Source organism: Homalodisca vitripennis, chromosome 1 (assembly GCF_021130785.1).
Source record: "Homalodisca vitripennis isolate AUS2020 chromosome 1, UT_GWSS_2.1, whole genome shotgun sequence".
Taxonomy (NCBI): domain Eukaryota; kingdom Metazoa; phylum Arthropoda; class Insecta; order Hemiptera; family Cicadellidae; genus Homalodisca; species Homalodisca vitripennis.
In genome coordinates, this window is record NC_060207.1 from 146713466 (window position 1) to 146730212 (window position 16747).

Genomic DNA, 16747 nt, shown 5'->3' on the forward strand with positions numbered 1-16747 from the left:
CTTGCAAGGACAGGATCGCTCAGCGGTCAACTATTCAAGCAGCGGCCACGCTCGGCCGCTCTGGCGTGGCGTGGCGTTTGGCGTAGTTTTAGTGTTTGTAACTAGTCTTGGTAGATAAAACTCTACAAAAAATCATCAGAATCTGAGAGGTAAAGGTCCAGACCATTGGTTGCTTTGACATGGAATGACCCAGGATCGTTAAGGACAATAAAATGCACCCATACCGGATTTCACTACATGGATATGACAACCTCAAAGAATGACTTCTGTTGTGGGCCCATGATATAATGCATGAAGAAGTATATTTTTTCGCAAGGTTTTATGGTGTGATGAAGCAACCTTCCCGAGCAATGGAGAAGTGAACTGTAACAACGACATGAGGTTCTAGGCTTTTGAGAATCTCCACTTCGAAAAGTAGACAATCAAAGGTATTGGATCTTCAATACTTGGTGCTATATTATTGGTAACCAAAGTGATGGCCCGTTGGACGGAAATATATAGAACAACTTCCTAATCGATTACTTGCCTAATACTAGGAACAAAGTATTCAAGAAATGTGGTTAATGCATGATGGGGTGCCAGCCTATTACTCTGAAGCGGTGTAACAAACTCGATGAGATATATCCTCAGAAATGGATTGAGAGAAGTGGTCCAGTCAACAACTCACTCAGATCCCCAGATTTAACTTGTGGGGAAGTTTAAAAGACTTTGTAAGCATTGAGGCCCACTACTTGAGAAGACCATGAAGCGATGAATCAGCGTTGCTGTTCAATCAATAAAAAAGAAGAGTTCTTGATGGAGAAAACTTCAGTTCCATGGTAGAAAACAACAGATTACATTTCGAACATCCATAAATAAGGTTAGCATAAATGCTGGACCGAAATAGTTAAGAATCTAAATAATTGTAGGAATAACAATTACTTAAATTACAGCATCTAATGGAGAAAGTGTTTAAAGAAGTAAAAAAATAACTCACTAAGAACCTATGACAAATACAGGAGTTCAAGATGCTGTAATTGATTAAAAAAAGCCATAAACATTAGTATGTTTGGTGCCATTTCTCAACCATTTCCGATAAAGTCAAAATTCAAATAAAAAAATTTTAGTTTTTAAGAGAGTTATTGATAGGTGAAATGAAATTCATACCTTACTACTTGAATTTTTTTACATTTTACAAGTGTAATTACCTTAATTTGAACCATTAAAGAAAATTAAAAATTTGCTGAAAAGTTACAACTGTAACATATTTTTTTACAGACTACTTCTTTGGTAACTTTTGATTAATATTTGGATTTGCTCAAACTGCTCACGTAGTTAACAGAAAAAACTAAGAAACTGTACTTTTAAAACATTTTAAACAACCATGTATAAAAGAAACAAAATAAATTTAAACTTTTTTCAGAATAAAGTGTTTTTTTTTTATAAATTAATTCTTGAAATAATTTGCAGTCTTAATATGAGGGTTTTCTTAAAAACTAAGAGGGAGGTTTTTCGGTTCAGCCTCTATAGACTGTGGGCAGGTGGTCTGTCTCCATGCCATATATATATATATATTTCTAGCATCAATATTCATTTGTAAATTCTAACGGTAAAAACATTTTTCTTCCCTTATGATGAGATATCTTATAAATTACCAATCTCTTCGTGAATTCCTTTAATCTTATTGTATTAACTAATTGTAACTACAGATTACAAAAATCTTTATGAATTATTAGTACTATTTCAGATCTTTACCTTGTATACATATGCACTTCTATTTTCTAATTTAATCATCTTCTTCGCCAGATTCAGATTCTGAAACAGACATATTTTGTCATGAATGCATTTAGTTATTACTACTTTGATTTAATAATAGAAATCAACTTAAGATAAATCTTTCTCAAACTAATAAAACTTTATGTCAAAATTCCCTGGAGTTGGCCGTTGACTGTGTTATTGGTACATGTTGGTTTGCAGGAGTACTGTCACATATATGGAGTATTTAGTTTTAGATTTTAGCCTAAAAATAAACATACCACCCTCATCATAAGGATGCACTATACTTAATTTGCATGATTTCAATATAGATCTATTTAATTATATTACATCATATTATATGTGTTTATTCTGCTATGAATCAGTCCAAACCTGCTCTAATTAAAAAATACTAACCTGATAACCTAATGATTACTTAACAAACATAATATAAATTCATATTTACAACATAATGTAATTATTCTACACAAATAAAACATTAAGAAAATTGAAATGGAACGGACAAGATCTACTTAAACAGATCATTAAAAACTATTAAATAAACATTGATATGTCTATTAGATCAATTCAATTGTGTGCATGGTATAGTTAGTTAACAAAAGACAGTCCTGCAGACAACTGTTTAAAGTCAACTATCCCCAGCATGCTAGAAATAATATAATTCATACATACTTGTTAACTGAAATTTCACTATAGCAGAAAAAATCAATTAACTGAGAATGGTGGAATATCCATTGTATCTGGAATATCAACAGATAATATGTTACACTCTACCTGTCAACATTGGTTTTCCTTACGCTAACTCTATGTATTTGTGCATTGATGTGAGTCTGCTGCGTCTATTTTTGGACAACCACTGATTAGTCCAATGCAAATTACCAAAGCAAATATATGCAAAGTGTTTTTGTTGTATTTTTTCATGAAAATCTCAAATAGAATACCTAATAATCAAACTATCATGGTTTTGTAAATATATTTTGTTTGTGGAATGTCACACATCTGCTGCGTGTATGTGCAGATGTCATCAGCAAAATTTCCTTTCTTTTCACAATTTTTGTAGTTGTAAATTATAAGTATTTATTCTATAAATAAGTATATATATACATAATGTTTATATTTTAACTTTTTTACATGACAAAGGTTGTTGTCTTTCAAAAATTTTAAGTTAAAAATACGTCCATTTATGATTTAACTTATTCAAACTAATCTAACTAACCTTCTTCAGCACTCTGGAGCCATTCCACAAATTTCTTCATCTGTTCCAAAAACATCATTTTCCCCTTAACAGAGTGCCCATCCTTGTACCATTTCATCACAACTTCTTCAGAGATCACATTAGCTGTAAACATGAAAATACTGTTATAGTACAGACATAAAAAATAACTAAAGCAAAATTCATAAATTCATGAACTAATTAAGAGTTATACTAACTACGGGGGATTAAAGTTTACAAAACACAACTCCTAAGCCAGTCCCTGCCAGTTGTAATTGGGAGGAAATTTGTATTATCCTTTGTGAAAACATGCAATTTTGTGTAATTATCACAGCTCAACAAGCAAGTCACTTCAACACTTTAAAACCTACTTTTATAAAATAGCAGTATTATTTTCTGGAAGATCTTCATAAAATTCATATTCTCGTAGCAGTATTCCTGTATCTTGAGAGTGAGCGCCATCTCGGACTTGGCAGTGCTAGTGAACGCAGCGAACAGTGGTGTGTACTTCTGCAGGTGCTTGAGAGCCTGCTCCGCTACCAGTTCCTCCTTCTTGTTCCACTCAGCCACGTTCATTACAGTAGTCCACACCTGCACAAGCAAAAAAATTAACTCTCCTATCTTACAAGTCTCATAATACAATGTACACACGTTCCAGTTTCAAAAATTAATAAATTGTTGGAATTTCTAACTAAATCTTATAACACAATTTATTTTGCATTTTTATTGGCCCACGTCACAAATGGGGTTTTGTATAATAACGGTTTTATTATTACTATTACAACTAAAATTAGGACCATTAGCTTTATTATAGTTGTAATTGTAGCAATAATAGTAATAACAAAAACCATACTATTACTGTATGAGACAAAATATTATTATTGTATTTTACTGCCAATATTATAAATGTTTATATAAAATTATGCACAAATAAGTGTGACAGAACCACTATCATAAAACAAACACCTACTAACTACTTTGTACGTTACTGAACAAGGTTCAACATTGTGATAAATTTTGATTTTTCTAAGCACTATTTATTACTACATTGTAAGATTCATCAAGTAATAAAAGTGCGAACATTACTGTCATTTCACAAAATTACTAACACGAAACAGATTCCAAATTATTATCCAGAATCCTATCAATTTAACCCTACTATGGATAACCCTACCAATTAATGTAACTAAAGTTTATTGTCATTGCGTTGGCAATTAGACAGTGTAGTCTTCAACTAGTTATATATAGCTACGCTCATACTTCACTTTAACATGTTATGTCCGGTTAAATATCGTTAGAAACTATGGAATCGGTTCTTCATTCTATGACAAATACAACATTCATTCTATACTAAACAACAGCTGTAGTGTTGAAACGCAACTGAAAAAATGCGTCACAGCTGATACCCCTCTATTTTTTATTTTTGTCTTGAAGATGCTGTTACTAGTGTCACTGTGATTATTTTATGTAAATACGGATTCTTTACAAACAAGTGAGATTGATAGAAGACGTAATTAAACGAAGATGTGATAGTTATGATAGTTAATGACAGTGAGGTAAGTTGCATCAAAGCAGAAGACATGCCAAAAACTAACTTAAGACAAATTCTTTGGCTTTTCCATAATGAAAAAATAATTTTCTACATCCTATTACCGATAAAATAAACAGGTTTTATAAGGAATGTGAGTGTTATAATATGGTCACAAATACTGATAAAAATACAATACTGTAGTACATTCAAAAAGTTAGAAAAAAAGCTGCACTCATTAGTAAAATGTATAATTTGACTAAGTTATATATATAACAAAATAACTCAAATTTTTATTGAACACTTACCAGAGTGATAACTTCTTGTTCTGGGATAAGATGTTTTTGAGCAATGTCACGCACGTCAGCAACAATATCTTTGACAGGCCGGCCATCAGCTAACTCTTCCTCTAAATGCAGTTGGAGATCTCGTTTTGCCTCTTGGCAAGCCTGAAAAAACAAAATCACATAGAACAGTGAAAAATAAGTTTAAAATATAGCAAGAGCCCAAAATAAATAATTGAGAATGGAATTTATATATATTCTTAGTCCTTCTTGTACAACTTAAATTAGTCTAATATATTCAGTTTATATAGCACAGAACAAAAAGATTTCTTTTATGGAAACATATTTTCCTGAACCTTTCTTGTGTAACAATAAGTATGTGATAGGAAATTTGGGAAATATAATTTTTAGTTTTAATGATTTAAAGACATAAAAAGAATAATATAATAAATTAATTATGAACATTGTTTACTTGCACGTCGCTATCACATAAATTTGTATAAATCCTGATGCACGTAAAAGCTCAACTATGTCTCCTGCAAGGTTTGTTCACCTTGAAATACATTATATAAATTTACCTATTACCTACAGCAAACTTGTTGCCCAAGCATACAAAAAGCACTGTTACCTTCTAGACAATAACAGCATGACAGACATCACAAAAGAGTAGACTGTTACAACAGCTGGTGCTGCAGAGAGACTACAATTTCGTAAACCCATAAGACTTTTGTTTATACAATTCACCACAGCTTTGCTCAACATACTGTCTACAGTTCTTAAATCTTGTACTGTGATCTGGTTTATATTGATTGATTAAATTATTAAAATGTTTAGTATAAAATTTAAAGCTAGTAAAACAATGCAAAAATAGTAGTGTGGCTCAGTTGACAGCACCGTTAGTCAAAAACATTATATAATAATTTACTCTCTTTTAGGCTATTTTAAAAATAAATGTGGCCACTTATTGATAAAGATGTTAAACTTATTGATATTATAGACTGAAGCATTACTTGTATTTAAAAATTCTCGTTATAGTTTAAGCAGGAACATCATTTTTGTGCAAAACAATATTTAATCAAGCTAGAAGTCCACACTGAAACTCATAAGGATTGACTAATATTTTAGCTGCCTTCATTGTTTGTACATAGTATAATACTTGCTAACCTGAGCCATATGCAGTTTCACAACTTCTGCTAAACCTTTCTCTTCAAATGCAGATCGGAAATATTCTTCAGAACGTTTGTTGGGGGGTACAAACTCCATCAACCTGTAATTTATTTTTGTTGATGATATATTAAAAAAATGTAAATGTCACTAAGCAAAAGCATGGACATGTAGACACACCATTGGCTAACACACAACAGAGATTTTAGCATTTGTATTCAGTCTAAAATAAACAATATTCAACTTAAGAGTTGAAACCTTGAAAATACGTTTGAGACCTTCAACAAATTCATCTCACACTAGCCTCAACACTGATACCAGAAGTCTCTTTTTAAGGTATGTTTTTTCTTGACACTGAGAAATCGGTACAAGCTTGTGGAGATAATTCTAAATTATTGTGGAACAGAAGTACAACACACAAAAATTAATAATAGAAAAAATTTAAGACAACTGATCCTATTGTTATAAAGGTTTTATTTATAAAGTTTGTTCAATACTCGTTTCTTTGTGTTTCTTGATTCATCTTCTCAGTGATCTTGTGTCACTTGGTAACTTTATTTGTTACCATATATTTACTCATCATTTACTATTTCTTCAAATTTAATCACCATATTAGGTTTTGCTGTTTAGCTTTAAAGTCTCTACTTTACTCATCTTCACCACTAATGCCATGCCCTAGTTAGTTTATCTTCTCTGCTTTTAATTCTTCGGAAAATTATTTCAATAACACACTTTTTAGCTTTCAATTTCAATTTAGGTTTCCTTTTTATTTCTGGAATACTTATTTTTCAAGTAATTTTTAGAAATATTTTAGCATTCTGAATGGTATCTATGTCTCATAACCCTTTACATTTAATACCTGAAAAACCTTTACGCCAATACTGCAGATATCATCTATTATAAAGTTGATGAGCATTTTGTAGTTCATTTTGAAGAGTAGTAATGATGTAAGTTTTGAAGGATTGTCAATTTTCTGTTAATTCTGGCAAGTATAAATGTATTCTATACTACGGCAGGTGATAGTTGAGGTGGTAGTGTTGTCTGTGAACATTACACTATTAATTAATTACAATATTAATTGATTAATTAAAAAGGTTTTACCTACTAACAAGATTGTTATAATTAGATATAATTCAGGAATGCCAATGATGGGTACATCCAGTATTTTCAAGTTTCAAATTTGATTATCAAAAGCTTAAAAAAATTGATTGCTGATACTCAAATTTTGAATCATAATAGCTTTTTTGGACCTAAATATATATATAAATATATATATATATATTTAATCATCAAACGTTTTCCTCCATTCTTAAACCTTTGAAGAATAAGGGTCCAATAATATAAAAATTACGCAGAATACCACTCTATTGTAAAGAGATTTGCAGAGATTCTGAGAAAAGCTATTTTCAGAACTAGGCTATATCCCTTAACTCGTACTTAAATATGATAAATTTGAATATGATAATTTTATAGATTAAAATAACTTTTAGTCTGAAAAAAATATAGACATGATTTGCGTCACTTATTCAAAGGTATTTTAAACTAAAAAAATATAAAAATCACAAACAATATAATACGTAAAAGAAATATTTAAATAACTAAAAAATTGCAAAGTGAAAAAAATGAGTTGCTTTTCAACAAACAGCTGACATTTGTGTACAGACACAGCATGGAATTGAACAAACATAAAAAAAATTAAAACTGCAAGGCAAATAATATTTACAATAGCAAGATAATTTGTCAATTATGTTATCTATCTACAGTTTTTCATAAACAAAATACAACAAAAACACTGTTTTAGAGATTGGTAATTTACATACTAATAATCAGCGATTATCTGTGAAATGATGCAGCACACTCTCCACAATGCATGAACGTAAATATAGAAAATAGTAACTGAAAGCAAAATATTATTTACAAAAGCACGATAAATTGTCAGTTAGGTTATCTATTTACAAATTTTCAAATACAAAGTTGGGCAAAAACATATTAAGCGATCCGTAATTTGCATACAAGCTATTTTAGCTGCCTTCTGCAAATAGAAACAGCTGATTCATGGCAGTGAATGTACATAAACACAGAATTGCAAGCATATTATTTACAACATTACAATATTTTGATAATTACGTTAGCTATTTACAAGTACAGTAAAAACACGTTTCTCAGCGATCAATAATTTGTGTTTATTATCTGTCGATCAACCAAATAATTCATGATGTAGCAGATATCACAATTTCTACTGTAGAATCCGGTCGATCGATTGACAAATTCAAATCTTTGTGGATGATTAGGTGGATTCGAGATTAGGGATTCAGCTTTAATTCATCATTAATTTTAACCACCACAATATCTGCTAACATTTGTTTGTGGTATTAAAAAATTCTGGATTAGCTTTCTTGATGTAATAAATGGCGATAAACCAAGTGTACTGACCTTCCTTCTAGGCCGCCTTTCTTTAGAGCAGTCATCAAACTTTGAAGTCCCTTCTCTTGTTTCCAGGTAACAAACACTTCGATCAGGAAATCAAGAGCGATATTATCTTTAACAAGATGTTCGTTGATTAACACCTGCAAATTAATGATTGCTTCAGCCACAAATAACTTGTATATCTAACATATATTCAAGAACCTATTTTAAGAAGTTCAAAGTTATTAGATTTTGTGAGGAAATTTACACAACGAGTTAAAGCACAAAAATAAGAATATTGATTTCTTTGAAAATAATAATAAATAATTGCCGTAGACAATTACTTTATTGTATGGCTTTACGTCATACCGATTAAAATATATAAGAATATAAGTAAAATTAACAAAATAATACAATTAACAAATAAGTACCCTTAAAAAAATAACATTCAATTGAATAATACATATAAAATTGTAAACAAAGAATGTAAAAAGTTTGCAAGGTAAAAAGCTAAAGTGCTACACACAACGGCACCCCCAAGCCAACAGAATTGATAAATCCTCATAATCCGCAGACTCACTAACAGAATAGTAGGCTCCATGCACCATTAGGCGCCTTAGCTTCTACTTAAACAGTGGTTTCCTATTTTCAGCACGCAAGTATAAGGGCAGCTTGTTGAACAGTTTAGCTCCAACCTCTGATGGCAGACCTTTATAAGCCTGTAGTCTGTGTTGCGCAGACCTAAACGCATTCTGCCCTCTGGTATTGTACTCATGAATGTCCCTGCCTCGCGTCACCTCACATTTGTAACGTCAATACAGGATGGTCATCAATATCTAGAGAGCTCGGAAGGTTAACAAATCAAGTTTTCTGATTTCTATTTTTGCTATGACTCATAATGCCTTCTTTTAACCCTGCAACTGGCTTTAAGCGATTATCAACGCATTAACTACAGTTTCAAAATGGCACTAAGCTATTTTCGACGCATTAACTATGTCGTAATATGATCTCTCACAGCAAGTCTATTTTTACTTTGTTTGAAGTAAAACATACGTAAATCTAAAGATAAAGATTGAAGGTTTCATATTATATCATAAAACGCTCTATAGTTAAGTTAAATCTTTCATTATATAAATTCTAAACTTGGATGTTCACATTTCCGATTGCCATTTGTTTGCGTAATTTCCGAACACGCTAAAATTACCGTATGTTTGTAAAAATTCCCTATCGTGAGTTTACGTTCTACACGATCGTAAGTGTCGTCATTGAAAACAGTGTATTCTTGGCTTTCAGAAACATCTTTTCAATAGCCAGTAGGAAAATAAATGTTTATAAAATAAGCGTTTGAAAAGCTCGTGTTTTGTAAAATCCCAAAATGCCTAATGCGTCGAAAATAGCTTCATTAAATTTTTGTTATTTTTGTTACTTTATCGTTGTCTGGAAATAGTGAAAATCATATCAAAACAAAGAAGAAGAATTGATCTAAGCAACAGTATAATAGACAACGAAGACTATAAACTAGTATTTTATTTTTGTACTATTGCGCAATCACCGACTCAGCCAGTAGAGAAAAACAACGCATCGCATGGTTGCCGTGTTGATTTCTTTGTTGTTATTACGTCATTGCCGGGTATTAGTGTATTGCTTGCTATTTATTTGGATATTTTATACTTTTCGTTATTTAGTGTGTATAAATAAAAGTTTGTTTGTTGTTTTTTTTTTTTTTTTAATTAGTGAAGTGAAAAATGTAGAGGTTAGGTTAAGTTTTAGGGAATAGGTTGGATTTTTGTGAAACTGAAAATAAGCCTATGTTCACATAGGTTCAGTGTTTTATTATTTTGTAGACAATTTAATTTTAATTAAAATAAAATTTTGATTTAAATTTATGCAAAGGTATTTATTATAAAAGTAAAAAAAAAATTTTTTACTTTTTCTGAAGGAATTAGCGTTTTATTTCTATGTCCATCGCTTGTTTTATTTTTTTAACAAAAAAAATAATAGAGATAAAAATACATTGTTTTACATTTTTGTAAACTTCAATAAACGTTCTATCTTTATAAATAATATTTGGATGAAAAGAAAAATTGTTAGCTAAAAAAGTTAGGCATTTATTTCACAATTTTGACTTTTGTAAAAATAGAAAAAAAGTTTTGTTGCCACATAAAAATATCTTATACAATGTAAACTTCTATAAATATCATATTTTTCTCTTCTACATATATTTATCTCTTAGAAAAAAATATTTGTTCATCCAATAGATTCCAAAATGTCACAATGGTATACATAATAGTGCTATACAAACTTTTTTCAGATTTTGTAGTTTTTATAGATATATTATCCAAAAGTACCAATAAACTTCTTTTACCTAAATATTTTTTTTGTAATTTGTAACTGAGGTATATAAGCAAACTTTTGTATATTTTAGAATTATTCTAAAAACTTTCATATTACCTGAGAGGGTGCTATACATTTTGAGAAAAATTTATTCTTTACTAATATTTTTACGTTAATCTGTAAAAAAATAAAAATATATTAAATGATTCAATCTTTAATATTTTTTGGGAAACTGCATTTATTTCTAAAGACATTGATGTTTTTAAAATATTTGTATCTTAAAAAATAGATGAGCAGTGATTAAAATACAAAAACCCTTACAAAATCACCAAAAAGTGCCTGCCATTTTGGGAAAAATGATGGCCAGTTCCAGGGTTAAGGATGAAACGCCTTTGGATATGCACATTAGCACACCCTTCCCCCAATGTTATGCCATGTGACATATGTGAGTACACTAGACCATATATAAAATATATTCATCTTATTATTTTAACAAAACAGCAACAAATACATAACAAACTTTACACTACCTAATAATCAACATATAACATTTTAGACTATACTCCCTTAAGGATTTTAATGTGGACCCAGACTACTATATAAATAACAAACCGCCCTAAATAAGATAGTGTATGAAAGTGTGCAACTGTAAATAAATGTGTGTAAATTTATTCACACTTGCTCAATATTATCCAATACATCATTAATGACCTTGTAAATTATAATACTAAAAATAGTACCATGCCTCATACTAACCTGTAGCACTGTAGGAGGTACTGAACCATTGGAGATCCATAAGGCAGTCATACGAGCTAATTTTATGCGTTCCTGTTCATTGAACCCTTTTACAAAAACTAAAATCTTTTTCATCTCATCCTCGAACATTTTCTCCAAGTACTTGTAACGGCGCATGAGTTTGATGAAGACCTGCTCGTAGTTGCGCATTGAGGCCATGTCAGCAGGAGCCTCGAACACACAGGCCTTGGTCTTGCACAGCTTGTCTCCATCCTGAGCGATAGACCCTCCGGGTACTGCAAACCATCAATATTCATCTCAATACTTTAATGAAGAAAAGACTACAGAATTAAATGCTACACTATCTATTTTAACCATTTGACGTTTTTATATAAGCAATTAATACCTTCCTACTTCCTGCATGACTTCCTTTACCAATTTTGACTGAAATATTGCGATGAATGCCACTATATATTTGAATTTGGCGCGTAATCGATCAGTAGCCACGAACACGATAGCCAGTTATGCCGACCTTTAGCTTTAACAATGGGAGCCTACTACTATCTGGAATTCTACTGGACAGGTCCTGGTAGGATGATTCCTGCCTAGGTTAGCTAGCTGATAGCGGCTGTTGTGTCGGAGTCGTTGTGCGGCTATTGGGTAGAGTAGACCGGGTAGAAGTGTATGTACATTGTCTAGGTTTAAGTATAATAGGGAACTTTCGGAACCGTATCTAAATTATTAGTTTATCTTTTCTCATCAAAGCTGGTTGGGTTTGGATAGGGGAAATCTAATGGTGGATCCACAGATAATTATTAGTCCTCTGGAAAGGTGCCTTCTTCCGGTCGTGACGACACGAGGTCGCAATATGACTTACTTTTTATAATTTAATTTTAATAAGATACTTTATAATTTGTGTTATGCGTATACAGTTTTGATAGTTCAACAAATCATATGTTTGTTACATAGAAGATGCTAACCTTAAGTTGACATTTATGTAAGGTCTACATCTGTGTGAAACAAAATTTGCACAACACTAATTTTACTATATTCACATTGTTCACTTTACAAACACCAACATTACATTTATTAACTCAGATCGTAAATAATAAAACTATTATTTTTATAATTAAAAATTAAACATTCTTAAAATAAACTGAAATCAACACAACACAATGTGATAAGTATCATTTACAATTAAATATACCAATTCACCAAAGGGTCTTTAACATCAATATTATACCAAATTTTACTTGCTTCAAATTATTTAGGGAATACAACAACAAAAAATAAGTAAATTATATAAATAAATAATAAATAGAAACATATTAAAGGGTTCAATATAACCCATTTTACTCAGTGCAATTCACCTCAACTAACAATATTTCTAAATATGTAAACAATGAAATTATGAAATTGTATTTCTGGCTGTAAAAGATAGATACGTATTTCTTTAACCATACAGGGTGATTCACTCAGATATGTAGAAACTGTAGGAGCTCATCTCCCATTCTACATATAAAAATAATGAAAAAAGTTTATATAAACATGGGCCAGAAATGCTTTGTTAGCAAGTTACGGATTTCAGCTTACCATGTAAACTGAGGTCTTCCAGAAATTCTGGTAAAGTAAATTAAGGGGCAAATTCAATTGTTTCTTATAATTAATAAATTTAAATTTAATAAAATAGGTCCCAGAACTGCAAACTAGTAATTTTTGACAAAACCCGTGTCAAATGTGAGAAATAGAGTGAAAATACACATTTTTCATATTTGTGCAATGATAACTTTATTTCACAAAGAAACAGATCCAAATTTTTAATCAAACTTGTAAGACATTTTATTCTGAACAAAACTGTTTAAATAAAGTACACAGAAATCGAATAGATGTTTGATTAAATGAATTTTATATTCATAACCGTACACAATACACTTTTTACATTTAACTAATAATAACTTTGTTAATCACCCATTAAGCAAGTTAAGTTTCAACTTTTAAATAAACAATTATTTCATAGAGTAGATTGATTTTAGCAGTGCATTCAGGTGCTGCTGACATACTGTATGGCTTGATTTAATTTGATTTAAAAACACAGAATGATGTTTTACAGAACACTTTATTGTTTCATAAGTTGGCAATACAATAAGTAGCAATTCAACAATGATATGATTTGAGAATTGTAGAATTCTAATAATTTTGAGAATTCCACATTGCTGGAAGATGTTCCTCTTGCAACATGACACAACACCAGCTGTACTTCCAACATGATAGCGTATCACAACATTTTTAAAAATATTGTTTCCATCTACTTGAATCAACAGTTAGCAAATAAATGGATCGGTTGTGAAGGTCCTATACACTGGCCAACCAGATCATACACCTTTGGATTTTTGCATGTGGAGATGGATGAAGGAGAACATTCACAAGATCAAAGTTAATTCCCATGAGGGAAATTATTCGTATAAGTATAATTATACGTATTTAATGTTTTCTGTTTCTTCGTTAAATAACTAAGTTGTTGTTGCTCAAAGATGATAAATGTGTTTTTTCATTCCATTCTTTTGCATTTGACCACTGTTTGTCAAAACTACCTAATTTAAAGTTCTGAGACCTGTTTTATTCAATTTATGAGGTCATAAATAATAAGAAACGATATAATTCGCTCTAAAATCTATTTTATCAGAATTTCAGGAATGCCTCGTTTTCCATGGTGAGCTAAAATCCGGGTAGTCTTTCGCTAGCCGTAACTCGCTAACAAAACATTACCGGACGCATGTTTATATGAAGTTTTTCATTATTTTTACAGTTTTTGCAAATCTAGTGAATGACCCTGTACTGTGTGCTTTATTTTGCTGTGATAACATAGTTTTAAGAGTATATTGTTATAAAACATGAATAACATAAAGGTACTTTAATCATTCTAATCTAAAACAAGTAAAAAAAATTGGAATTATCCACAAATTTGAATTAAACTAGTGTTTTAAAAAGAGCCTGCCAAAATTACTTTAATTTTATTATAAATCTCCACTAACTCCATGACATAAAAACATATTTTAGAAAAATATTTCACAAGATATTATACTCCACTTATAAGCACTTATAAACAACTTTAACGATTACAATAAACAAAGTATAAAGTAAGTGGCATGACAGTGAGAGGTCCTCCCTTACAAACATAAAGAAATCAACTTTAAAAAAGAACATAACAATTTTTTATCATCCAAATCAAAATTTGAATTAATTGTTCTGCAAAAGGGTCCGTAGTGAAATTTCAAAAAATGAGATTTTGAATCAGAAAAGTTTAATTTAATTTACCCACTGTAAAAGTTTCATGTTCCATGTTTTATTTATAAAGAATAGACAAGGAACTATAACACAATGAACAGTTGATTCAAAAGTTCATAACATAATAATAAAAACAGAATGTAAATAATAATAAAATATAATGATAAAAATCTATTACATTTTAAAACGATAATGTATGAATGAACAAACCTAAAAGTCCACCAGCAATGAGAATGTCAAACAGAGCTTCACCGTATCGCCTGTAATCAAGCTTAGATCCTGCTGTGTCCAAAAATTTAGAAATTGCCTCTAAGTCAGTTCCAGCCTTGTCCAGTCCTTGTATGATCGAGTCACGAAAGCCAGTAGGGTCGTATTTTTCTTTTTCATCTGAAAAATAAGTTTTTTGTGATCATATAGTTTATTTAAGTGATTCCAGTCATAAATTACTTTATCAACTGAATAAGTTTTCTGTGAATATACAAGACAACATATTATAAGTTGTGTAGGCATCCTATACATACATACATACACAGAGTTCCTTCAAGTCTTTGACATGGCTATAAAACTGGTTTGGAAATTAACGAGTTATCTATTTCCTGTTTTTAATTTGTATTAAAAGTCAAATGTGTATATGTACACTGTATTTACTTGAATATTACGCAAATACATGAAAGTACAATTTTGCATAATGTTTGGATACAATTCATAAAATATTATAATCTAATATCAATATAAGGTGAGATACCACACAATACTCAAAAATATTTTTATGTTAAAAGGATTTATATTAAGAGGTCAGAGACTATCTTAAAATGTGAGTAAATTCCTGTAGTGCATGCCTTCACATAAAATATCTAAGCACGTGTTTTCATGTACTAATCCTTGGACTGAAAGCTGAAAATTTCTGAAATATTTGCAGGCTAACTTCAACTGTTTTACAAACGTACTTAAAAGTATTTTTGAAAACATATTTACTAAAAACCTACATGTAGCCTATTATATATACATTTCTTCATATGAATCATAATTTTCAAAATTTCAACGCTATATATTTTGTATTTATAATGAACATTACACATTTATATAACATGCACGGTAAAATTAAAGTATGTTTAATATTATTGACTAAAACAATAATGACACTGCAAAATAGTCTGAATTACACAATGCACACTAATTATTACAGTCACTTCACAAAGTTTGTTGTTTTTCAAAAGGAAATTGATTAAAAATTAAATTAAAAAACAAAACCCAATTAAAATTCTTTAAAGCAAAATTTTTTATTTCTTAAAGGGCACTACTAGTTGAATAGCCTAACAGTAATGCCTATTGACATCATCAGTGTGCCAATAGAAACATCCCTTGATGGTACCAATCAGTAAAATAAAAAATTCCAAAAAGCTGATCACTAATGCTTGGTAGCTAAAAATATTACAAAATCAGTAAACCATATTATTTTATGTAGCAGGGCAATGGCCGCTTCTATGGAAGTGCATCAACAATTTAATATTGCATTACAAAGTAAAATAACACAAAACACGTCTTTTCTGTCTATTCTGATATAATAAAATAAGTAGTACACTTTAAAATGCACTCACAACACTAATTTTAACTGGTAGGTATAAATTGTTACCAAAATGACGAAAAGCAGAAAAAAGTACTTAAAACTCTTAATCTTTAACTGGCATTCGACAGTGATACCTAGGTTTCCCTTTATACTTTCTGAAGCCCCAAACTAAGTTCAACAAAAGTTCACAATTAGTTTTTACTTATTGTAAAATTGATATGATCAGTTAAATTTCCATACCAAAATTTACATAGGAAGAAACTTTTGAATTTTCAAAACCTGTCACTCTTAACACCACTTTAAGCCTATGCACCTAAAGAACCTAAATTTGCAACATACTAGGTAATAATTTAATTATCATTTTGCAGTGCACATAATTCTCTAAATTTTTGTGTATTTTGGAAAATTTACTGTATGAATTATATTTTTCTACATTTTAAAACATAATTATACTCATAGTAACAAATTTAGCTGTT

At 30.3% G+C, this 16747-nt stretch overlaps 1 protein-coding gene across 1 annotated transcript in view; it reads right to left on the minus strand.

The window, feature by feature from the left end:
- The window catches only part of LOC124373425 (protein krasavietz), a 36219-nt gene that overhangs the window by 6701 nt on the left and 12771 nt on the right, over nt 1–16747 (minus strand). Inside the window, exons 3-10 of the mRNA XM_046831800.1 lie at nt 14915–15091; nt 11441–11715; nt 8378–8511; nt 5945–6047; nt 4805–4945; nt 3340–3559; nt 2972–3094; nt 1735–1794 (exon numbers count right to left, since the gene is read on the minus strand). Coding sequence (XP_046687756.1) covers nt 1766–1794; nt 2972–3094; nt 3340–3559; nt 4805–4945; nt 5945–6047; nt 8378–8511; nt 11441–11715; nt 14915–15091 — 1202 coding nt within the window. The 3' untranslated portion in view covers nt 1735–1765. The remainder of the gene's footprint in view (nt 1–1734; nt 1795–2971; nt 3095–3339; nt 3560–4804; nt 4946–5944; nt 6048–8377; nt 8512–11440; nt 11716–14914; nt 15092–16747) is intronic.